At 42.9% G+C, this 24,665-nt stretch overlaps 1 protein-coding gene across 3 annotated transcripts in view; it reads left to right on the forward strand.

Annotated features, from left to right (window-relative positions):
- DUSP16 (dual specificity phosphatase 16) overlaps positions 1-24,665 on the forward strand; it is a 57,750-nt gene that overhangs the window by 24,161 nt on the left and 8,924 nt on the right. For all 3 annotated transcript variants that reach the window (XM_068277305.1, XM_068277304.1, XM_068277306.1), the window contains 5 exons: positions 15,134-15,687; positions 21,529-21,670; positions 22,214-22,377; positions 23,302-23,461; positions 24,024-24,147. In XM_068277305.1, the coding sequence (XP_068133406.1) occupies positions 15,457-15,687; positions 21,529-21,670; positions 22,214-22,377; positions 23,302-23,461; positions 24,024-24,147 (821 nt within the window). In that variant the 5' untranslated portion in view covers positions 15,134-15,456. The remainder of the gene's footprint in view (positions 1-15,133; positions 15,688-21,528; positions 21,671-22,213; positions 22,378-23,301; positions 23,462-24,023; positions 24,148-24,665) is intronic.

A 24,665-nucleotide genomic window follows, 5' to 3' on the forward strand; every position in this document is an offset into this window, starting at 1 on the left:
ATGTTGGTACTAAGTTGTCTAAACTGAATCCAAACCCAATTGTGGCAAATTTGATGAAAGCTACTAGGTAGGCACCTGTGTTGCCTTGGGTGATCCAGCTCTGGGTACACGTGTGTTGTATATTTGAGATTGCCTGTGAGTAGGTCCTGTAATGACCAGTATAAGAGAACTGCTACCTTTCACTCATTTTAGAAAAAAAAATGTTTGTTGCCCGGTAGTTGTGTTGAACTTTGAGGCTCCTTTCACACTATGAAGAGTTTGTTGTTGTGCAATTTATTCTTCAATCACACTGCAACATTTCACACAATTTGCATTGCACGTTACCATTGTGACACGACCCTACAGTAAGCCATACAATACCATAAAGATATGCTTCTTCACTGCTAATGTAAATGTGCATGTTACCCTGTAAACCCAAGTGTATCCACTACATTATACTGATGGAACCCATTGCACTGCGATAACTGTGATAGTCCCATAGGTCTATCATTGGATTTGTATTGCAATGCATTGATTTTTTTTTTTGTCTATTGCAACGCAATTGACAAAGTGTGAAAGGATCCTCAGGCTTCAGGGTCATACCTTAAAAAAACAAACATGCAGCTACTGGAGGAGTTAGAACATCTTATCTGTATACTGGTTCTGGGTCAGCTTCTGGAGGAGTCAGAACACCTGTTCTGTATACTAGTTCTGGGTCAGGGACTCCATAATCCTCTTAGGTTTCTTGAACAGATCCACCAGACTGTGAATAAATAGCTGCCAGTCATCTTTCTGCTTCATGTTATGCTGGATAGACACGGTGTGTTCCCGCACTCGATGCGCCGCTCGAGTCGCGTCGACTCGATTATTTCAGACATGTCCAATTCGCGTTTCGATGGATTGTTAGGGCGATTTGGCATAAGTTACATGTGAATCGACCTAACAATCATCGAAATGCGCTCGGAAATAATCGAGTCGACGCGAATCGAGTGGCACATCGAGTGCGGGAACGCACAGTGTGTATCCAGTATTAGACTTTGGTCCCTTCTGTCTTAACACCTTCTTGTTAATTGTGGAAATTGTAGATCTTAAATTGTCGCTCGCAGCAAATGCACAAAATTTGATCTGTCATTTTAACCTCAAATATGCCGCATAGCAGCTTTTCTTCTGTTATCTGAGCAACTGTCCCGAGCGGTGGAAATGCAATAGAATGAATAATTTATTTTTTCAATGTTGAATAAGGAATTTAAGTGGGTGTCCTGAAGCCCAGAAACTCACAGCTAAACCGTAAATGGAGCCTGTGGTTTGGATTGAAGGGTTAGTGATAACCATTGAAGCTTGTGTTCTATGTACTTTGCTGTAGCCAGTGCACTGCAGAACTAGTGCTCTCCCACCCAGAGCCTAATGCTGTCTTCTGTGTCTCGGTCCCCAGTGGTGAGATCTCTACATGGCTGAATTCTTACCTTTGTACATCTCCTTGCACCCATGACCAGGGGCTGCCGATACTGGATTATTCTCTCTCATGGGGGATTCCAGTGGTGAGATCCAGGGGCGTAGCAATAGAGGTTGCGACCGCATCGGGGCCCTTGGGCCAGAGGGGCCCCGAAGGGCCCTCCCTCAACTGCACTATTAGCTCTCTATTGGTCCTGTGCTCATAATAATCACTTCTATAGATGCTTTGAATGATAATAAGCATTAACAAACTGCTCCCCATCCCCTTCTTGCTCCTCTGACACTGTAGTTGCCATTGGCAGGTTTTAGTATCAATTGTTATATATATATAGAGTGCTTGGGGGGCCCCATGTAAAACTTGCATTGGGGGCCCGCAGCTCCTTAGCTACGCCACTGGTGAGATCTCTTTGCTTCTGAGTTCCCAACTCTCCACCCACTACCATTGGTTTTACTTTCCCTGGCTTCACTTTTCTGTCTCTTGGTGACTCCAGCAGTGAGATCTCTTGTGAGTTCCCAGTCTTCACACCTGCTGCACCCATTACCAGGGGTTACCTTCTACCTGTTAAGATCTACCATTTCTCAGGGAGATGTCTGCATTCCCATACTCCCAGCTTTGCCCACCTTTTGCAACAATTACCAGGAGTGCTCTATCCCTCTTTTGGACTATTCCATGCTCATTACCAGGCCCCCCTATAATGTTGGAGCATACAGATAAACACATGATTTGCGAGGGTGTCTGGTATTGGATGCAGATCTTTAACTCCATTATTTTCAACTTAGCTAAAACTCAGGTAACCTCTAGTAATGCTTTATTATAAAGAGTCATCTATAAGTGCAGCGCACAACCGCAAAGGGTTAAATGTCCTCCCAGCTGTGTCTCTACCAGTCGGGTGACTTTACCTGCGCTTCATACAGGCCAGGAACACTCCCTGCTGATAGAAGCCAGCATCTCCGCCCTGTGAGCTCACCATTCACCCTTATCTATGAGTGTGTTTTATTACAGGCCTGAGATGCGATGACTTCACCTTCCCTGATTACAGGGAGTACAGCTGTCCTCATCGCAGCATGCCAGATCTCAAACTTTATATAAGACGCCACATGAGTCACTACAGTTCAGGTGCAGCACTTTAATGCGCATGTGTCTTTGTACTTTGCACATGGATTGTCTTGTTTTGGCGTTCGGCAAAATGCTTTGATCTTTTACAGTTATGAGACTACCTGTTTCTGTACATCTTTGCTTTTTTACATGTAGGTGAGAAGAATAACTGCATTGTTGTGGGAATCATTTAATGACTAGTAGGTTTCCTATCACGTTCATTTAGAGACCAGTGACATCACTGAGAATGCATCCTATCCCTTAGCTAGAGACCAGTAACATCACTGAGACAGCAGCTTATCCATTTGCGAGAGTTGACTGGGGATGTTTCCTAACCATTCAGTAGAGACCAGTGACATCACGGACACTGCTGCCCATCCATTTACTAGAGACCAGTGATATCAGTGAGGATGCAGCCTCTAGCTCCTGTGTGTGACTGCTATGCTAAAATGGGGATCCCCCAAGTTGCACGAAAATATTATTGGGATTAGACTTCAGGCCCCCTTTATGACTGTCTAAACAACCCATATGTCTATTGTGTTTTAATTCAGTAGTGTATGTTACATGCAGGTTTGGTGAATTTTGGACACCTTTTTGGTGATGCATTTTCTAATAAAATGTTGGCCCATAATTCTTGAGTTGATACAATACAGGTCCAGAAAATGTGCGTTGAAACATCATGTTAAACGCATAAGTCTGAATCGAGCCCAAATGCGCCTTGTGGTCTTTGCTCTCGCAGTCTGTACATTGTAGTGTAATTTTCCGATAGGTCTGCCATCTCTCTGTCTGTATTTTTCCATCTCTGGCAGATTATCAGCGAGAGGGATTTACATTCCTCCAGCATGTGGCTGTATTGTTTTGGAATAGAAGTGTGCATGAATGTATAGATGCTGAAAATGATGGATCAGCCTTTTTTTTTTCTCTCCTTATTTTCCATATGGAACTTGCGTCTTGTAGTGCAGTTTGCTGAGCTCGGGGACAATGTACACTACCGTCACTTTATCTCTCACCTGCTTTCCTTATCCAGGCTGATGTCACTTCGTTAATATTAAACCAGAAGTTGTTTCTACTGCAGTTTGTACTTTAAATGGACCTTTCAGTAAAATCTCACCACCTGTGAGTCAGCATAGCAGGTGGCAGAGTGGGGGCAGACATGTTTGCTGATGGCAATGGTCATCTCAGCTAGTGCTCTGGTTATCTCATCCAGACAGGTTCTGTTTGTAGAAATACAATGGACTCATTTACTTGCATTGGTTAACAATGTCAGCACTGCAGACTCCCAAGTTATGTGAATTGTTGAGGCAAGGCTTTGAGTTATGAAGTTTCTAAGGTGGTCTTTTAATGCCCAAATAATTATTTTGAATGACCAAAAATTCTGTCGTGTGTGTGTGTGTGCCTGTTTCCAAAACCCATTTGAAATAGCTCAGTTGGTGTTGGTTTATCCTTTGGAATCTCCCCCAGTCTTGCGAGCTGGTGTTTTTTCCCACCTGTTTCAGCATTCCAGGAAGGTTGAGCTAGCTCAAGCTCCTCCTCCTTTTCAAGATGCATATGTAACCAAAAGCAGGTCTGATAATTGGTGATCTGATGCAGACAGGACATGCGTATTAACTGATCATTCTATAACAATCAGGAATGTAAATTATTTATTTTTCAGGGAGCAGTTTTGGGCCTGAGCACACTTGTGCTTTTCTGTGCTCCTCCTCCATATTACACACACACACACACACACACACACACACACACACACACACACACACACACACACACACACACACACACACACACACACACACACACACACACACACACACACACACACACACACACTCTTACAGTGCTTCCCATAATTACTCATACCCCTGGCAAATTTTGACTTAGTTACTTTTATTCAACCAGCAAGTAATTTTTTTTTGATGGGTAATTACATATGTGTCTCCCAAAAGATAAGACGATGTACAAGAGGCATTATTGTGGAAAAAAACATTTCTTGGCTTTTATTTACATTTTGAGCAAAAAGTGTCCAGTCCAATATTATTGATACCCTTTTTCAATAATCCAATAGAAAAGCCTTTATTGGCTATTACAGCAATCAAACGCTTCCTATAATTGCAGACTAGCTTTTTGCATGTCTCCACAGGTATTTTTGCCCATTCATCTTTAGCAGTGAGCTCCAAATCTTTCAGGTTGGAAGGTCTTCTTGCCATCACCCTGATCTTTAGCTCCCTCCACAGATTCTCAAATGGATTTATGTCAGGACTCTGGCTGGGCCATTTCAAAACATTGTCGTCTGCTAACCATTTCTTCACCACTTTTGCTGTGTGTTATGGGTCATTCTCATGTTGAAATGTCCAGTGGTGCCCAAAGCCAAGTTTTTCTGCAGACTGCCTTATGTTGTCGTTTGAGATTCCTCATGTATTGTTTTTTTATGGTGCCGTTTACTGTGATTAAGTTCCCTGGTCCATTGGCTGTTTGACAGTGGGGATGGTGTTCTTTGGGTTGAAGGCTTCTCCTGTTTTATGCCAAATGAAGGAAACCTCATTGCAACCAAACAGTTCAATTTTTGTTTCATCGGACCATAACACAGAAGACCAGAAGTCTCCTTCTTTGTCCAGGTGAACATTTACAAAGACCAAGCAAGCTTTTGTGTGCCTTATCTGGAGAAGTGGCGTCCTCCTTGATCTGCATCCATGGAACACAGCAGTGTACAGATTCACCAGGATGGCCTTGGTGGTGATCCTTGGATTCTTTCACCTCTCTCACTACCCTCCTGGCCAGCACAGGTGTCACTTTTGGCTTCCGACCACATTCTCTGAGACTTTCCACAGTGCGGAACATCTCGTGTATTTTTTAATAATACTTTGCACTGTAGCTAACGGAACTTAAAAACATTTAGAAATGGCCTTATGGCCCTTTCCTGACTTGTGAGCAGGCACAATGCGCAGCCGCAGGTCCTCACTGAGCTCCTTTGTCCTAGCCATGACTGTCCACTAACCAGTTGCAGAGAGCTGCTATCTTTCACCTGTTGAGTTGATTAAAACAGCTGTTCCCAATTAATCAGGGTAATTAGCATGCTTTAAAGCAGCTTGGACTATTTGGAATGGTGTAGAACGATGGATTTTCTCACAGACTGTGACAGCTTGTGAAGGGTATGAACAGTTTTGGACTGGACACTTTCTTCTCAAATGTAAATAAAAGCCGAGAAGTGTTTTTTTCCCCCCACATAAATGCCTCTTGTACTTCATCTTATTATCTTTTGGGAGACACCTATGTAATTTCCTGTCAAAAAAATTACTTGCTGGGTGAATAAAAGTAACTTTGATTCAGGCCAAGGCGAAAATACACAAACTAGTGCACCCCTTCACAAAAAGACACCTCACTAACCCCCAAGATATAGCTAACGCATTTAGAGACTTCTACAGCTCCCTATACAATCTAAGAGAAGACCCGGCCACCACCCAACCAAACTCCTCTACCATTGGAAAATTCCTTAACCAGATAAACCTCCCTTCCATCACAGACCAGCAAAAAATCACTCTAAACTCCCCAATCACCATATCGGAAGTTCTCAACACAATTAACAAATCTAAACCACAGAAGGCCCCGGGCCCTGATGGGTTCTCCAATGAATACTATAAGACCTTCTCCACAATCCTAGCACCAAAACTTACTTCCCTATTCAATGACTTTATTGCTCAGGGCCAAATACCTCAGGAACTCACCAAAGCAATTATCACTGTGATCCCAAAACCTGGGAAAGATGCCTCCTCTCCCTCTAATTACCGCCCGATCTCCCTTTTAAATTGTGACCTTAAATTGTATTCCAAAATACTTGCAAACCGCATTTTTGACATATTACCAGACCTACTCCATATAGACCAAGTAGGGTTCACAAAAGGAAGACAAGCAGCAGATGGTACTCGAAAAGTTATTAACATTCTACATGCTCTAGAACCCGGGCGAAGGCCTTCTATTTTACTAGCCTTAGACGCGGAGAAGGCCTTCGACCGGGTTCACTGGGGTTTCCTAGAACAAACTTTACTTAAATTCGGATTTGAAGGGTCCTTCTTAAGAGCAATATTAGCCCTATATCAATCCCCTTCGGCTCAGGTTAATGTTTCCGGGTTCATTTCTAACCAGTTTTTTATAACAAATGGTACGAGACAGGGATGCCCCCTATCTCCTCTAATTTTTGTACTAATGATGGAGTCTCTAGCTGAGCATATAAGGGTTAACCCTAATATCCGAGGCATCCCCTTCTCCAGAATGGAACAGAAAATCAATCTGTTTGCAGATGACGTCTTACTATCAATCACAGATCCGTTAACTACCATCCCGCATATCTGCAATACACTTAAAGAATTCTCTGAGGCCTCACTATATAAAGTTAATGACAATAAATCACTTCTAATGGGAATAAACATCTCTCCCCAACTTAGAGATGAAATCTCAAAAATTTCGCCTTTCCCCTGGGCCAAACACACAATCCCATACTTAGGGGTTAATATCCCACCAAAAACGAGTGAACTCTACTCTTGTAATTTCCTTCCACTCTTAGAAAATATCAAAGTCGAACTAGATCATTTAGCACAATTTGAGTTATCCCTATCAGGCAAAATTGCAGCATACAAGATGTCAACATTCCCTAAGATCCTCTACTTCTTCAGGACGCTCCCCATCCCATTACATTATAAATTCTTCCACAGGCTCCGCAAGATAGTACTACAATACCTGTGGAAAAACAAAAAACATAGAATATCATATCAAATCCTAATTTCCTCTCCGCTCCAAGGTGGATTTGGCCTACCAGACCCCTTTTCCTACTACACAGCCTCAATCCTAGACATGTCAAAATATTGGTGGCCTCAATTTCCTGAAAAAACTTGGGCAACACTAGAAAGAGACCTAGCAGATATCCCTCTACTTGACTATGTTTATATAACCTGGGCATCACAGCCTCCCCCTAAAATCACACATCCAACTATCTCAGCAACAGTAGCGGCCTGGAACACACTTTGCAAAAAAAGTCAGCCCAGAAAAGACCCAATACCAGCTAACATCCCTATAACGATTCTAAAATCTTTAATTCCCAACTTTAACCCGCAATCCTGGATAAAGGCCGACATCCTCTGGCTCAATAATATGTTTGACCAATCAAACCTAATCCCTTTTTCACACCTAAAATGGAAATTTAAGCTCAATGACCAAGAGACATTTAAATACTTACAGATCGCACACCTACATAAAAAAAGTCCTATCAGAATTAAACCTCTCCACAAGGTAGTTTGGGACTTAATACACCCCCAATCCTGCCCTATCAAAGTCAGAGGTCAAATATCGATGTGGTATAAACTGTTAAGCTCCAACTCCGAAAACCCTCTCCAACGCTCAGTACAAACATGGGATATAGAGGTACGCACCCCATTAACAGTAGAACACCTCCAAAGGGCCCTGGCTGACTTAAAACGTAACTCAAAATGTATAACCCACTTAGAAACCTCAAAAAAAATACTATTCAACTGGTATATGACCCCCTTAAAATTGTCCAAATTCTCCTCTCAACACTCCCCACTATGCTGGAGGAACTGCAATTCCCCAGGCTCACTACTCCACATCTTGTGGGAATGCCCCCTTATTAAAACATTCTGGACAAACATTTTCAAAATAATTTCCATAATATCGGGACAAACCCTTCCCCCAAACTATGCACTAGGACTCCTACTAGTAGGCCTAGATGCATTCCAGATTCCCAAAAGACCAACAATCACCCATATTATATGTGCAGCTCGCCAGCTGATCCTATCTAATTGGGGCCACAACCAAATACCTACGTTATCCCAGCTCCGAAGACAGGTAGATCTAAACCTAAACATGGAGGCTTTGTTTCTGAAACGCTCCCTCCCAGGAAGAACAACAGACCACCTAAAAGTACCCTGGGACATAATCTTCCCACAACTAACACCTAACTAAAAATTCTCGCATTGTTGAGCAAAACTTGGTAATCAACTCTAAGTACCAGTTCTGGCCTAGGTCTCTATTCTCTCCATTCCCCCCCCCCTCCCTTCCTGCAGCCCACATATTAGCCTACCCTCCCCCCCTCCCGTCTGGAATAGATAGAACAAACTTAGCCAGCTGTCATTCGTGTCAATCCTCACGAGACACGTCTTGGAACAGCTCAACTACCACATCAGATAGGTAGATCAAAATCAATATGAATATAAACTTTTTATGCTTTAGCCTAGAGTCATTAGCTCTGTATTCTCCGGCAATGTTTTACTCTTGTGTAATTTTGCATATTGTTGATCTGCTAAATAGCAGGACGCAGTTCTGTCCTGCCAAGTGTGTTGTCACTGCCATTGTCATTATTGTATGTCCATGTGCATAGTAATATGCTTTCAAACTATAAGCAATTGTTTGTTAACTTTGTTTCAAAAATCCAATAAAAAAACTATTGAAACAAAAAAAAAACAAAAAAAAGTAACTTTGATTCAAAATTTGCCAGGGGTATGAATAATTTTGGGCAGTACTGTATTGTATGAAGGTTGTTTTTATAGTTTAAGATAGAGTGTGGTTGGTAAACTGACTTTGTAAACTTTGTTTACCAAGACTGGAGTAAATTACAAGACTGGAGAACATGAATGAGTCAGCAATCTTATGGTGGCCACTAATGATCCAATCTTTTTCATCCAACCGTACAATTTCTATGTAATATAAGGGAACTGCCTAAATTATCCATGCAATATATTCACTCAGTTTACCCTTCTACTACATAGATTTGGTAAAATTGGATGAAAGACATTGGATCATTAGTGGCCACCACTAGACTTTTTTTTGTTTTGTTTGTTTGTGTCTATTCATTTGTAAATACTATGCTATGGTGATTGCACCCCTTACCTGGGGCCATAGCAGAATTGGTGAATCAAAGTTACTTTGTGCTATTGCAGACACATTCAGCCTACAAACTCTCTTTAATGATTTAATCCAGGACAGTTTGTGTTTCTTTTCCTTTTATGCCTTCATCTGGGTCCTGCATATGACTACATTACAGAAGAGCTAAGATCACAACCTCTCATCTAAGTGTTCTGTTGCCGGCTAATTAACAAGAAAAAAACATAATGCAAAAAAACAATGTTTGTGTGTGTGTGTATAGCATGTGCCGAGTCACATTCCCTTCTCCCCTACAGGGTATGAGATCACATATTTGCATAAGTCACGACTGGTGTGGCCTCTCCACTATTGGCTCATTCTGGAATTTCTCAGTGTGAAAATATACGGATGAGATCTGACTCTGTGTTGTCTTCCTGGATAAAATGACTTTCACTGCAGCTGAAAGAGAACTTGTTACCTGTGTAAAATCTACAGACTGGCATTAGCGGCGGTAGAAGACACCTTAAAGCAAACTTGAAGCGAAAAAAAAAGTATAATGAATTGTATCTGTAGAATAGATAATGAATAGAACATTAGTAGCAAAGAAGTCTCATTTTTATTTTTATATACCGTATATACTCGCATGCAAGCCGAATTTTCGACCCCAAAAAAGTGGCCCAAAGGTGGGGGGTCTCGGCTTCTATGCGAGTCACCTTCTTTTGCAGTGTGTAAACTGACCTGTGCGTGAGCCCCCGAGTGCTGAGCTGATGAAATCAGGATGCAGCAGTGTAATCAGCATGAGTGGGCTTTGCGGGATCACTGTGACTGGCCTGCAGAGGGCTGGAGCAGAGTACAGCCTTCATGCTGTGAGTGGTCTGCAGAGTATCGGAGTGAAGCGGAGCTTGCAAGGACACTGGAGCAAGCGGATTCAGTCCCTGCATTCGTTGAATGGAGTGGTAGAGAGACGGAAGACACGGCGATGACGTCAGTGTAAGAAGCCTGTGTATTCTTTCTCTGTGTTGCATCTCTATTACGCCCTCTAGCGGCATCTTGCAATGATAACACTAACGTCACCGCTGCGTCCTCGGTCTCCCCTCCGCGCCATCCAATGCAGGGACTGAATCAGCTTGCTCCGGTGTCCCTACAAGCTCCGCTCCGATACTCTGCAGACCACTCACAGCATGATGGCTGTACTCTGCTCTCACACTCTGCAGGCCAGTCACAGGCTGAAGGCTCCGATCCTCTTCAGGCCAGTCACAGCACATGTACACCTCTAATAGAATTTTACTATGGAGTGTTCTGCCAGGGTATGCCAATTAACTTTCACTTTTAAACATGCTTCAAGACAGCAATTGAATTAGGAAATGGGAGAATGAAGTGTTTTGAACAAGACTGCTGATGGACAGTTTTGGTTTTGTAGCTTCTGTACTTATTGTATGATAAAGTATTTTAAAAGGAAAGTTCAGTTGTGGATTGGAGTATTATAACTTATTAATTGTGGCATGGAAAGCTATTGATTGCAGACTACCTTAAATAGAACCAAGGTGATATAAAAAGAAGCTGGATTGTCATTGTGCCAATACTGGGGGCACATCTTGCTATGGGGGGGGGGGCTACTGCATTTTCTACCCTCGGCTTATATGCGAGTCAATCATTTTTCCTGGTTTTGAAGGTAAAAGTTGGGGGGGGGGGGCTTATACGTGGTATGCAAGTATATTCGGTAGCTTTTTTTTTTTTTTTTTTTTCTTTGCAGTCTGTCATTTTGCAGTTTACAAACCACACTCTACCTTAAACTATAAAACAGAGCAGAGTTAAAGACCCTTTGAACTTTCCTGTAGTAAAACCTTCTCTCAGTTTGTTTCTCACTATTTCTTGGTTGCTCTGTACAAATAACATGCTGACACATCATTGCATTCCAGCGGATCTGGAGGTGTGTTTAACTTACAGGGACAACAATGTGTGATTTGCATATTTCAGCAGTGATGCACTGGGAGACATCTCGGAGCTCACTCCAACCTGAATTATCGACAGGGCTGTGGAGTCGGTACAAAAATCATCCGACTCCTCAGTTTAGGAAACCTCCAACTCCAGGTACCCAAAATGGCTCCGACTCCTGAACTCTAACTCCTTTAGTGGAATTCTCACCAGCGTTGTGGATTTGGTACAAAAATGACTCCGACTCTTCAGTTTATGAAATCTCCGACTCCAGCTACCCAAAATTGCTCCGACTCCTCAACTCCGACTCCACAGCCCTGATTATCGCAAATATTTTCTGTTTTAAGAAAGCAAACTTTTGTTTTCTGTGTGTTGTTTTAAAGGGGAACTTCAGCCTAAACAAACATACTGTCATCAAGTTACATTAGTTATGTTAATTAGAATAGATAGGTAATCTCTTACCCACCATGTTTTAAAAGAACAGGCAAATGTTTGTGATTCATGGGGGCTGCCATCTTTGTCGTGGGGGCAGCCATCTTTTTGGTTGAAAGGAGGTGACAAGGAGCAGGAGACACAGTTCCAACTATCCTATGTCCTGATCACTCCTCCCAGCTGTGCGCTAGGCTTCAAATGTCAAATTCAAAATGTAAAAAAAAAAAAAAAAAATTGCACCAAAACAGCAGAACGAGAACAACAAAATCAGAAATCCCATCATGCTTTGCACAGCATCAGGGGAAAAAAGCCCGGCCAGTTTTCTTCTGTGCAGCTAAAAATGAGGCTTGTATAAGAGAAACAAAGTTCTGATGCTGTGAAACTGTTAATGAAGCACAATGCCTTTTCAGTGCTGCTGAGTCGATTTTTTTTTTAGTCCGGAGGTTCACTTTAAAGTGCACTTGAGATAGGCTAATAAAAAGATTTGATACTTCCTCTAGCCCCATGTGCAGCGATGCATTCCTCGCCATACTCCTGAGTGCCTCCGTTCTCCTGGTATCTGTCCCGGTAACCATGCTCAGTCGCTCTAGTTGGCTCTTCTGCACATGCATGCTTAAAGCCCCTTCTACACGATACGATTCTTTGTACGATTCGATTATGATTTTATTTTCGATGAAATCCGACATGTCCAATCGGGATTCGATTTCCCATTGCAAAACAATGGCGAATCGAATCCCGATTGGACTTGTCGGATTTAATCAAATCGAAAATAGAATCCTAATTGAATCATACAAAGATTAGTATCGTGTAGATTGAGCTTTAGATGCTTTCAAATACTATACCATTGCTGATAATTCCTTTTCTGTGCACCTGTGGAAACAACCCCAATCCTACAGCATATGTTATGCTATAAATGTAAACTGAGCTTCCCTTAATTCCTGCCTTTATCCCCCACATACCACCATCACCATCTGCTTAAAGTAACAGCCACCGAATTCTGAGTAAAACCCACATAAAGCATTATGGCATGTGCCCTGATTACCAAATCTCATTACTCTTTAAATATTCTTCAAATATTATTCAGTCCAGTTATCAATTTTAAGAATTTTTTTTTTTGGGGGGGGTGTGTATTTCATGTTCAGGGATTCTTCTTTGGGTGAGAGAACAGGGGCAGTATAGCAGAGCTATGCATATAACCCACAGTTCTAGCTGTTGGGAGCTGAGGCAGGTAATGAGGGTACTGCACAGTGCCTGCCAATATCGGCACCACTATAGATCGCAATGCGAATTGTGACTACAACTGTTTCCGGTGTATAATTTGGGTGGCAGACATAGCCAAAGTCTAAACCTGCGTAAAGAAAGGACGAGTAATGTTAGACGTAGGCGTTACAGCAGGGCTACTTTTTAGGAGTAGCGTAGAAGGAAGATTAGTGTTAGGAGCAGGTAGAAGCCTTGGTATCATCAGTATTGCTGATCTTCTACTAGCGGCTTAATCTGGCGCTCAAATTACCCAGCGCCCTTTTTACATGTATGCCCTAGCAACACCCACACAGCTGTTATGGAGCCCAGGAGCAATGAGGGCTCTACTTTGTTTCTCAAATTGGCTATACACTAGAAGATCAGGGAAACTATTGATGCCGCCATTATGCCATTCGGTTTCCCCTCTACTGTCTTGCGGTACTTGATATTAGATCAGATTCTATCAGGAAATTGATCTGATATTGATCACTCCGGTGCTTGATTTGTATTATTCAATACAATACAAAGCAATGCATCTGTCAATCGTGTACCACTTCTACCCGTGGTTCTTCTGTGTTCCTGCAGCACGGATTACAAAAAGAATAGACTTTTCTAATCCATGTTCAATAGATAAAACAATCAAGCATTGGTTGAGAGTGCCTAAAGGTACGTACACACTTCGAACAAAGAGCATGACCAACACATGACAAGTACATCAGACAAACAATGTTGTACACATGGCCAACTGCATAATATCAGCCCAACAGTTGTGTGAGTTGATCCGCGGGTGGCTCGGGTAAACCGCCTGAACAGTTGCTCATCTAGTCGTTTGCCACGTGTACACACGCCTGTTTGTCATCCAAAAGACCAGAATCAGATGACAGTCAGGCGGTTTGGTTGAGCATGTGTACGGGCCTTTAGTAATTTGGTACAATGGTTTTATCGTATCTGATGTCAATTAAAATGATTGTATCATGTATGGCCAACTCAGCTTGTCCCTCCACACATATGCAGTGTATGTGGCTGCATGTTGCTATGTGGACACCTATCAAAGCAAAAGAGTGCTATTGTTCAAGAGTACCCAGGGCCCCGTCAATATATTGACTTGCAACTCCATTATTTGTAAATACCTCTGACTGCATCTAGAAATAATAAGCTATATTTGAAAGCAAAGTCACTAAAACAGGTTAATAAAGTTAACTTTGAAATGATGTCTCATTCTTGTCATAAAAAGCTTACATTTCTGCTTTTCACTGAATTATTCAAGAAAAGGTGGGTAGGTGGTTTATATGGAGAAACCCTTAAAAATGTGACTCTGCACTTAGCAAGAAATCTAGATTCTTTTAGTTTGCTCTTTTAAAATTCTCTCTGGTGACTGGTGTGACTCTTGTCTCCCATTGTACCCCAATAACTCGGAGCTGAGCTTAAAGAGAAACTGAACTGAAAATAAAAAGTCAAAATAACCATACACAGGTCATGCTTACCTCCTGTGTAGTCTACTCCTCAATCTTTCTCCTCTCCTATTTCCCATGTGTCCACTGTGATCAATTGAATTCTCTGTGCTCCATTTTGAAAATGGCCATTGCCCCATAACAGCTTCCTGGTCAGCACACTGTTAAACTGTAATATCACCCACTTGAGCCATAGGGAAATATGGACATTACATTGCACATTCACTTGTAACTGACAGCTGCTGATCTATAACTCACAGCAACTAGTATATTTCAGTTCTGACAAAATCTTGTTAGAACTGGGAGGGATCGCTGTAAGAAGAAAATGGTGAGCTCCCGAGAGAAATGACGGTGAGGTAAATATGTAATATTCATTTGCAGTTACGTCCTTTGTTTTAAATATTTTTTTCTCGCTTCAGGTTCCCTTTAAGGGTAGATAAAATGATTGCCCTCTTGTCAGAATGCAGCTCTGCACTCCACTGTTCCACTATTTCTCTGTCGTCTTCTGCTTGGAGCAGACTGGGTTAATAAGCCACATTATCTCGACAACCTCCTCTGTTCCTGGTTTCCTCCTTGTGATTAAACATAATACTGATGACCTCATTGTGTGTTCTCTCTCTCTGTTGCAGCTTAATTGCCTGTAACCTTTTATTGACGGTACTTTTTCTGTTTCTAATTCCCCCAGAATCCTTCGCTCCTCCTGACAACCCAGGGAAAATTTTGAACACCAGGACGGGCCCTGAAGGACTGATGATGTCATAGTCTCACATCAAGAATAACTTTTTAGGGTTTTTTTGCTGAGTAGTTATTAAACTTACCATCTCCCTGGAAGAGGTCTTGGCTCTCCGCTCTTAGGATAAGCAGCATTACAAGTCGCCTGCGCTGGTTGTGGTTTTCTTCTCCCCCAGCAGAATGCCCTGACGTAAGTGGCCGCACCATGTGCCAGACACTATCCTGAAAGCCCCTCGATCCCTTTACTCCCCTGTGTCTGAGGGCAGAGGTACTGACATGGCCACGGAGGCCCCCCGGTGTCAGCTGGTTACTGCTGACAAACTGGTGACCTGGATGGAAGGTGGGACGGAGAAGGTCCTTCTGATAGACAGCCGCCCCTTTGTGGATTATAATACCTCCCACATCCTGGACGCCATCAACATAAACTGCTCCAAACTGATGAAGAGGCGGTTGCAGCAGGATAAGGTGCAAGTGGCAGAACTGATCCATCATTCCGCCAAGCAGAAGGTGAGAACTAAAGCTGCCTGTGTTTAGTAAGTTACATGATATCTGCAGTTTCTACATAGATAAGATGCACAGGTTCTTTTAGATTGTCAGGAAGGAGGCTATTTGTGCTGTCCACATCAGCCAATCACCTTATGCCTTCTTTAGGGGTCGTTCACACCTAAAAACGATAACCACTAGCGATTTGCGGTAGAGTTTTCCATGGGGGATTTTTTTTCCCGTGATTTAACGTGGAAAAAATCACTGTACAAATTTGCTTTTGGAGCGACCGTGATTAGCGTTTCTATATATGCTAATGGCGATTGGTCCAAAATCACCTGAAAAATGCTGCATGTAACACGTTTGTGATTAGCGATAATCGCGCAATGCCCGCTAATATCTCTAATCGTTCAAGTGTGAACACTGCCATAGACTAAAATAGCACTAGCGTTTAGTGGGAATCGCATGATTCCCGCTTAGGTGTGAACAAGCCCTTAGCTTGAGAAGGACAAGCTTTAGTCTTTTAAGACCACAGACTATTTTCTTTAAAGAAAGCCTGTACTAAAAAAAAAAAAAAAAAAACCTCTGGATCCTAATGAGGTTTCCCCCGTCGTCCTCCATCCCTCCGTACAAGTGCCTGGGTCCCCCAAAGTGCGGCAAGGTAAATATTTACCTAACGCGATCCTGCGCAGGTGCACTAGCCGTTGTTCATTCGGGTTAAGGTGGAAATAGCCGAACCTGATCGATCCGCTCTACTGCGCAGGCGTGAGTCCCGCTGTAGAGCGGATACGATCGGGGTCTGCTACTTTCTCCTAGCCCAAACAAAGAGCAGCTACTGCGCCCACGCAGGATACCAGATAGGTACATATATCAAGTCTTGTCAAGCTTGTCGGGGGAGGATTCGCTGGATTCCCTGAAGCCCTCCGGGAAGCCTCATTGGGACCCTGAGGCTACACCCTCCCGAGGTAAGTATCCCCCAGAGAGCTTTTTTTTTAAAGTACAGATTCTCTTTAAAGAGGAATCGTAAGGTGGAAATGAACTTGCCACCAGTGGGAAGGCGACCACTAATGAACGAACATTTGTGAATGATTATTCCTTTAAACAATCAGAAATTATCGTTTGGGACCACTAACGGTCAAATCTCCTAACCAATCTGATTAGATTGATGGGATTGATCCCATTGATCGGATTGGTTAGGAGATTTTCGCCTGTCATTGGTCCCAAAGATAATTTCCAATCGTTCCTAGGAATAATTGTTTGTAAACAATCGTTCAGTAAATTGTATCATTACTGGCGGCCTCGAAGCTGATGGCAGGTTTGTCAGAGAAAAACGAGTCTTCAGAGGGTAAAAAGTCCTGTAGACAATGGAAATCCAGCTGAAAAGGTGATATTCCTCCCACTCAATGACAATAGTCCTGGGGCTAATTAAAATTTGGCCTTGGATGCACAGCCTTGTGGGTAATGACATCACATGCTGCTCCTTCCTGATTTGCATAATAGATGCTGCTGCTATTTAAGCCCCAATATCTCAGCACTCGTACCTCCTACACACTCCAAATTATGAGGGTAACTACCTATGTGCCAAATTCTAGTCCCACTGGTTCACAAGATAACTTTGATTAATGATATCCTATCTCAAGAACCAGCAGGACTGGGGGACAGCAATGAGTGCTGAGACATCAGGGCTTAAGTATCAGCCCCATATAATCCAATACTGTAGAAAATGTGATCAGACATAGGTTTCGGCATAGCAGCCTAGTGGAGTGCAGAGAAATGGCAGAAAATAACAGTGTGAAAACCAGTCTGTTTCATACTGAAAATTGCGGCAATTGCATTTGGGATTTTCTTTCGCAGAACAAGCTCCCTGAAAGAGAATTGCAAACAGAATTTTGACAAAATAGCAGTGATTTTGCAGCGATTTTCAGTGTGAACCAGGGCTCTAAGTGATTTGGATAACTTGGTTATCTATAGAAGAAAAAAAGGGGTATGCCTTCAACTAAGGGAATAAAAAAACCACTCCTGCTCTGTGCGCCAGTAGTAAGTATGATTCCTCACATACTGCATGAGGCATTTTTTCTATACCACCAGATTATTTTCTTTTTCTTTCTTTTTTTTTTTGCTTATCTCTCCTTTTCCTCATAACATGCTCTCCTTTATGTATGGAAGGGACAGCGACCTAAACTACTGCAGGGAAACCTTGCTATTGTGAGAACTGTAGAGATGCACACTGTTGCAGAGATGCAGTACTGCTGAGAAAATCATACTACTGTGGAAGGGGGGACTACATTATCCACTGTACGGAGATCTCAATATTGTCAGAGGGAAGGAGACACAAATTACTGCAAGGAAATTTCACCATTCTAGATGGGGAGAAAATGTAGACTACTGCAGGGAAATCTCATCCATGTTCTTGCTGTTTGTGATCCGCTGAGTATACGTTTCTTGGATTCTTTGCTGAATTAACACTATATTAACCTGAGCTGTTATGCAAGAAGTGAGGATTAGGGGGAGGAGATATTGCCTTGTGATTGGTAGGTTGTGATACCCAACTGAAAGTGTGTCTAATTTGGGTTTTATGGCATAGTCATTTTGCTGAACTCACCCTGATTTACCTCAAAGCTGCCACAGGATTATGCAAAGCATGTGCTTTATAATATTTGTATACATTAATGCTGCAAAAATCCACCTTTGTACATGGAGAAAGCCCTAAAGGTCAGCCCATTTTAATGTTTATACAAAAGTAAAGAGACTTGCTTCAGTGTAGCCACGTTGCGTGAATTATACACTCTTCGATTTGCCATTAGATCGACCAGCTGACAGATCCCTATCTGATCGAATCTGATCAGAGAGGGATCGTATGGCTGCCTTTACTGCAAACAGATTGTGAATCAATTTCAGCCTGAAACCGATCACAATCTGTGGAGCCGCCGCTGCCGCCTTTCCCCCCCCCCCCCCCCCCCCCCGAGCATACATTACCTGACGCTGGCTCCCGGGCATCTTCTCCGCATCTTCTCCACGCTGCACCCGCTCCATCCCGGCGCTTCCTGTGTCACTCCGTGACCAGGAAGTTCAAATAGAGCGCCCTCTATTTGAACTTCCTGGTCACTGCAGTGACAGGAAGCGCCAGGATGGAGCGGGTGCAGCACGGAGAAGATGCGGAGAAGACACCCGGGAGCCAGCGTCAGGTAATGTATACCGGATCGGCCGCCGCTAGCGACGCGCTCCCTACCCGCGGGCGATCGAGGGTAATTTCCCGCACAGTGCGATCGACGGACCGATCCGATTTCGGGAGGAAATCGGATCGGCGGGTGCGTTTAGCGCGAACGATTGGCAGCAGATTCGATCCCAGGATCAAATCTGCTGTCGAAACGGCCGCGAATCGGGCCAGTGTATGGCCACCTTTATAGGCTCTCTTTACGAAGACATGAACATCATCAGGGTAGTACTACAACACATCCATCATGTCATTAAAATATCACATTTGATCAGTCGTTGAAAGAGTTTAGGCCGGTGCATGGATCTCAGCAGTCATAAGATAGCTGACTGCATTGGTGATGGAAGCGTGATTGCAGCAGAAGCGTATAGAGCTGTGATATTGAAATCTACACCCTGGCAGAGATGAGACTGTGAACAGGGTGTAGATTTTAATATGCTGTGTCCGAACCAGTTAATGACGACCGTGCCTAATAACAGTTCTCGAATATTTTTCCTGCCCACACAGAAAGCACTTTTATATCCTATACCTGTAACCGGAGATGGGTTTTAAAGTCCTTCCTCTTGAAATGGCATCTTTTTGAGAATATAGAGCCAGATTTAATAAGGCATGTCAAATGATCTCCAAGCATCTCCAGTGGGGAGACCGTAAGGGATCGATCAATCTGGACTGGAACGATTAACATTTTTCTACTAATATGTGACTGTAATGTGTCTCTCTGATACTCATAGTGAGGTGGTGCTGAAAGGGGTGTGTGAAAGAGAGGGGTTTGAGCTGATCAACTTGTAATTAGTACAGAATACACTTTATAATTTATATAGCTTTAAACAATACCTTATATCTGGTGTCAGTTCAGTAATTGACACCATGGGCTTGATTCACAAAAGGGTGCTAACTGTTAGCACGGCCGTTTTCGCGCGAATTTTCGGATTGCGCACGATCGCGAATTTTCGCGCGAAACTATGTTTTCGCGCGCAAATGCAAATTTTACCGCGAAATCGATATCGGTTTCGTGCGAAAATTCGCGTTTGCGCGCGACAACGTTATTGTTTTCCGCGAAAATTCGCGCGCGCAACGCGAAAATTCACGCGAAAACGGCCGTGCTAACAGTTAGCACTCTTTTGTGAATCAAGCCCCATGTGTGTGCTCATAGGCTTGTGCATGTGCACTAGACTAGAGGTTGGCAGGGAGCGCGGTCAGCGGGTGCCCAAGCGGACATACTACGCATGTATGTGCAGTATCTCTGGGTCAGAAGATACGCGCAGCCGCTACGGTTTGCCGCGGGAGCACGCATATACCCACGGACATAATGTGCCTGCGCAGACCCCCACTGAGTGCCTATGTGTGACAGCAATCGCACAGCTGCAAACTTGATAAAGGCAAATCAAATTCTCAAAGCAGTCTACTATTGATTTGTATAAATTATTTTACCTTTTGAAAAAGAGCGTTCTAAATTCACCCCCCCCTCCCTACTTTCTGTGATATACAAGTCTGCTTCCTTCCACAGAGGACATTGGATTTATATTGCATTAGGCCTGGGACCCACTAGCAGTGTTTTTTTTCTAAGTGTTTGTGATTTGAAAATCTCTTGCTAATGTAATGCTATGTGGGTGATCCCACTTGAGGGATGAGATTATTATTATTATTAATTTTATTATTATTTTTTTTTTTTTCAAAGCGCCCATTTAGCATTAGATTAGCAAGAGCTTTACAAATCACAAGCGCTTAGAAAACTGCTCCTAGTGGGTTCTAGGCCATACAGGAATGCTAGAAATTTTAATCTAGCATGCATTGTTTTTGCTTGGTCACACCTGTTTGACTCACCCAGCAGCATCCAGAAAGGAGACTTGGCAAGCCGTATTGTAGTTCTGAGCACGTGTTGCTTGAAACAGGTGTTATCTTCACCACTTTGCTCCTGTACACGGTCTACATTCACTTACTATCCTGATTGTTATTAGACTTTTCCTTATTTAGTTGAGCTGTAATTTACTAACCGTTAAGCAAAGGTTGCATAATGCGCGGTGTCACTTTTTTGTTATGTTGCGTTCCTTTTCCTTCAGGCAACGCAATGCAGCCCCCACTGTAAACCTTAAAGAAAACCTGAACTGAAACTTAAAAGTCAAAATAAACATACACAAGTCATACTTACCTTCCATGTAGTCTACTCCTCAGTGTCTTTCTCCTGTCCCGCGTCCTGTTTGTTCACTGTGATCAAGGGAATTTTCCGTCCTCCATTTTGAAAATGGCCATTACCCATAACAGCTTTCTGGTCAGCGCACAGTTAAACTGTAACATCGCCTACTTGAGCCATAGGGAAACATGAACATTACCAGCTACATCAGTTTTCCTCTCAGCTATAACTGACAGCAACTGATATTTTACTGACAGCAACTGATATATTTCAGATCTGACAAAATATTGTCAGAACTGGAAGGGATTATTGTCAGAACAAAATGGTGAGCTTCTGAGATGAACTGATGGCAAGGTAACTATGTAATGTTCATTTGAAGTTACCTCGTGTGTTTATTTTAAATATTTTTACTCAGTACAGGTTCTCTTTAAGTTATTCCTAACGATTTTAGTAAAAAATAAAGTTGTAGGTTTAGATTTTGCACAGTGAAAAAAATTGAAAATTGATATTTTAATTTTAGGTGGAGCTGGAGTGTCAAACCCAACAAGTGGTGATCTATGATCAGAGCTCCATAGATGTGACCTCCTTACCTGCTGACTGTTTCCTTTCTGTGCTGCTCCGCAAGCTAGAGAAACTCTTCAGCAACCTCCATCTGCTGTCAGGTAAGAGCAGGCAGGACAGTGTGCATGTATTTTGGCAAGGGTTTCTGGCCTTCCACTAAGAATTCATATTCAGGTTGTGTCAATGTGTCTGTTTGCCAAATTGGTCCCACTCCAGTTTCTCTCCTTAGGTTTATATTGAGTCTGGCAAGATGTAGACCTCATAGGGCCACTCAAGTCTTCTCCTCCCTGATCACACGGATTCTGTGGCAGACCTCATAGGACAATTGTATCCTCCATCTGCCTGGATAAAGTGGCCATACATCAGGCGACTTGGCCGGACGATCGATCATCCGATTCGATTATTATAATTGGTTCGGATGAAGATCAGTGCTGGCAAGAGCATGTCCAATCGACCATGCAACCAATTTTGGGCCGACACCATGAATACCTTTTTCTAGAAGCCATGCCTCGACAAGTCAGGACTTTTTTTGTGGCACAAGGTGGACCTACCCTCAGTATTAGGCAGTTTGTGTCCTGTATCTGTTGTCATTCTGATTACTGTGCCCAATCTTTTCCTCAACTGTGCTGTCTTCCATCTTATAGGTGGATTCTGTGAGTTCTCCTCCTGTTTCCCAGGATTGTGTGAAGGAAAGGCCTCCATAGTTCCAACCTGCATCTCCCAGCCGTGTCTTCCTGTTTCTAGCATTGGCCCCACACGGATTCTCCCCCACCTTTACCTGGGTTGCCAGAGGGATGTTCTCAATAAGGTAAGTGTTGATACCCCCATCTCCACAATTCAACCTGGCAAATCCCTCTGTGTTTCAGGAAGTCAAATTAAAAATGATGGTACACATTTGATCACCATCTTTATTTTCACTGTAAAACACTTCTACTGCCTTGTTGGAGAGGAATATAAATGGCATCCACAAAGGAAGAGGAGCAGGAAAGCCCAGCCTACATTCATGTGAGCGCAAACTCAATGTTTAAAATTAAGCTTAAAAAACAAAAAGTGTATAAGCAAAGGCAGTCATTTGGATGGTGCACCTGGTGATATGGGCGCTTCCATAGCCCTATGCTGGTGCCTATGGGAAATTTGGTGTCAGAGTAGCCAAACCACCAGCTAGTAATGAATGCAGTGCTCACCTGAAGCCGAAGTGTGGCTATTGCATAGGCAAACTCTGGTTATGACTTTGGCTGTTCAGATGAGTTTCCAGCTGCATACTTTCACTAATGGTATGCTATAGCCAAGCACTAGGAGGTGAGTTTGGGTGCTGCTAATGGTGGTGGGCACTTGGCTACAGTATAACCAAGTGCTGGAAATGCAGGATATCGTTGCAGGCAATGGTGAGCGTAAGTATATGGATGCCCAGGCTTCGGCTACTGCATCCTTCTGAGCCTAGTATTCCTCCCCTTGTATTTTTTTTTCCTTACTTTGTTTGCTCCAGTAGCCTTAATAATAGGAAGCTAGTCTACAGTATATATGCCTTGCTTCTATAAGAATACAATAAAAATGAAAGTTGAAAAATAAATTACAGGAAGCCAGGTGTGCATATGAAAAATACTTCCTTTTTGAGTATTGTTTCTCCTTCTAGCCATCCTGGCATGCAACAATGAATTGTGTAGACAGAAGCCTTTAGAAGTACTTGTGTATTGACTCCCCCTCACTTCCCCCCCATGTGATTGTTGCCTAGGAGCTGATGCAGCAGAATGAGATCGCCTTTGTACTAAACGCCAGCAACACCTGCCCTAAACCTGACTTCATCTGCGACTCCCACTTCCTGCGCATTCCTGTCAATGACAGCTTCTGTGAAAAGATCCTGCCATGGCTGGACAAGTCTGTGGATTTTATTGGTAAGTTATAGGTGTGGTATATACAGAAGATAGTACAGCTTTAATGGGGTGCCAGTAGTTCCCACTACGGCTATCTTGGAAGAAGGTTCCACCTCTGCAATGTAAGCTTAGGGTCTCTTCCTGGTATAAGAGCGTGAACTGGGAGCAATGGATCTATTAGAGGAGTTCTACTATTAAACTCTTAGGTTTTTTTTTAAACCGTATACCCATTTCAAAAGGCTATGTGATTCCAGCAGCATTTGCTGATGATACACATTTCTAAATGGGCTCCTGATCATGCATCTTGTAGGCATCACATGATCAGGAGCCCATTTAGAAATGTGTATCTCCTTTCCACCATAAATGGTAAGACAGATTGAACGCTGTGTAACAATACAGCCTGCTACAAGCTCGATATGTATGTAAAGTTCAGTTCCTGAGAAGATGTTTGCTTGAAAGATGTAGGAAATTTACAAGTTAAACGGATTGGCCTTTAAAAGGGAACCTGAAGAGAGTGAAATACTTACATCTTCATTATTTAAAGTTTCACCCAAGAGAATAATGGATATCTTTCCTTAAACAGAAAAGGCCAAAGCCTCCAATGGGCGAGTCCTGGTTCATTGTCTGGCTGGAATCTCCCGTTCTGCGACCATTGCTATAGCATACATCATGAAAAGGATGGATATGAGTCTGGATGAAGCTTACAGGTAATTTAGCTCTAAGCCCCCCCCCCCCCCCCCCCTCCATACAATTGCTATAGCATACATCATGAAAAGAATGGATATGAGTCTGGATGAAGCTTACAGGTAATTTAGCTCTAAGCCCCCCTCCATACAAGGTTGTACATGACTGTCTGGCTGAGCTGTGCCAGAAGCTTACAGATATCTATGGTGCAGTGCTTGTAGGACTGCTTCTTTTTGGTGCAGGATATTATAATAATCGACATGGTTGACTTCTGCCCATAATTGTTTCTGGGGTCCTCGTAAACTTACCGCCTACCAAGCCCAGCCTTGACCTGTCTCCTTAACTGTACCTGCTCTTAGCTATAACCCCTTCTGTACCATTCCATTAACCTGATAACCCTAACCTTAATGCCTTTGCTGTCCATAGTAAAAAACAGTGCAATGTGTGGACAATGCAAGTAGTTGAAGTCGTGGCAATTGCAGATGGAAAGTGACTTAAATGCAAGAAATAATTCATGCTATACCTGGGTGGTGGGGAGGCA

This window comes from Hyperolius riggenbachi, chromosome 3 (genome assembly GCF_040937935.1).
Source record: "Hyperolius riggenbachi isolate aHypRig1 chromosome 3, aHypRig1.pri, whole genome shotgun sequence".
In the NCBI taxonomy this organism is placed as follows: domain Eukaryota; kingdom Metazoa; phylum Chordata; class Amphibia; order Anura; family Hyperoliidae; genus Hyperolius; species Hyperolius riggenbachi.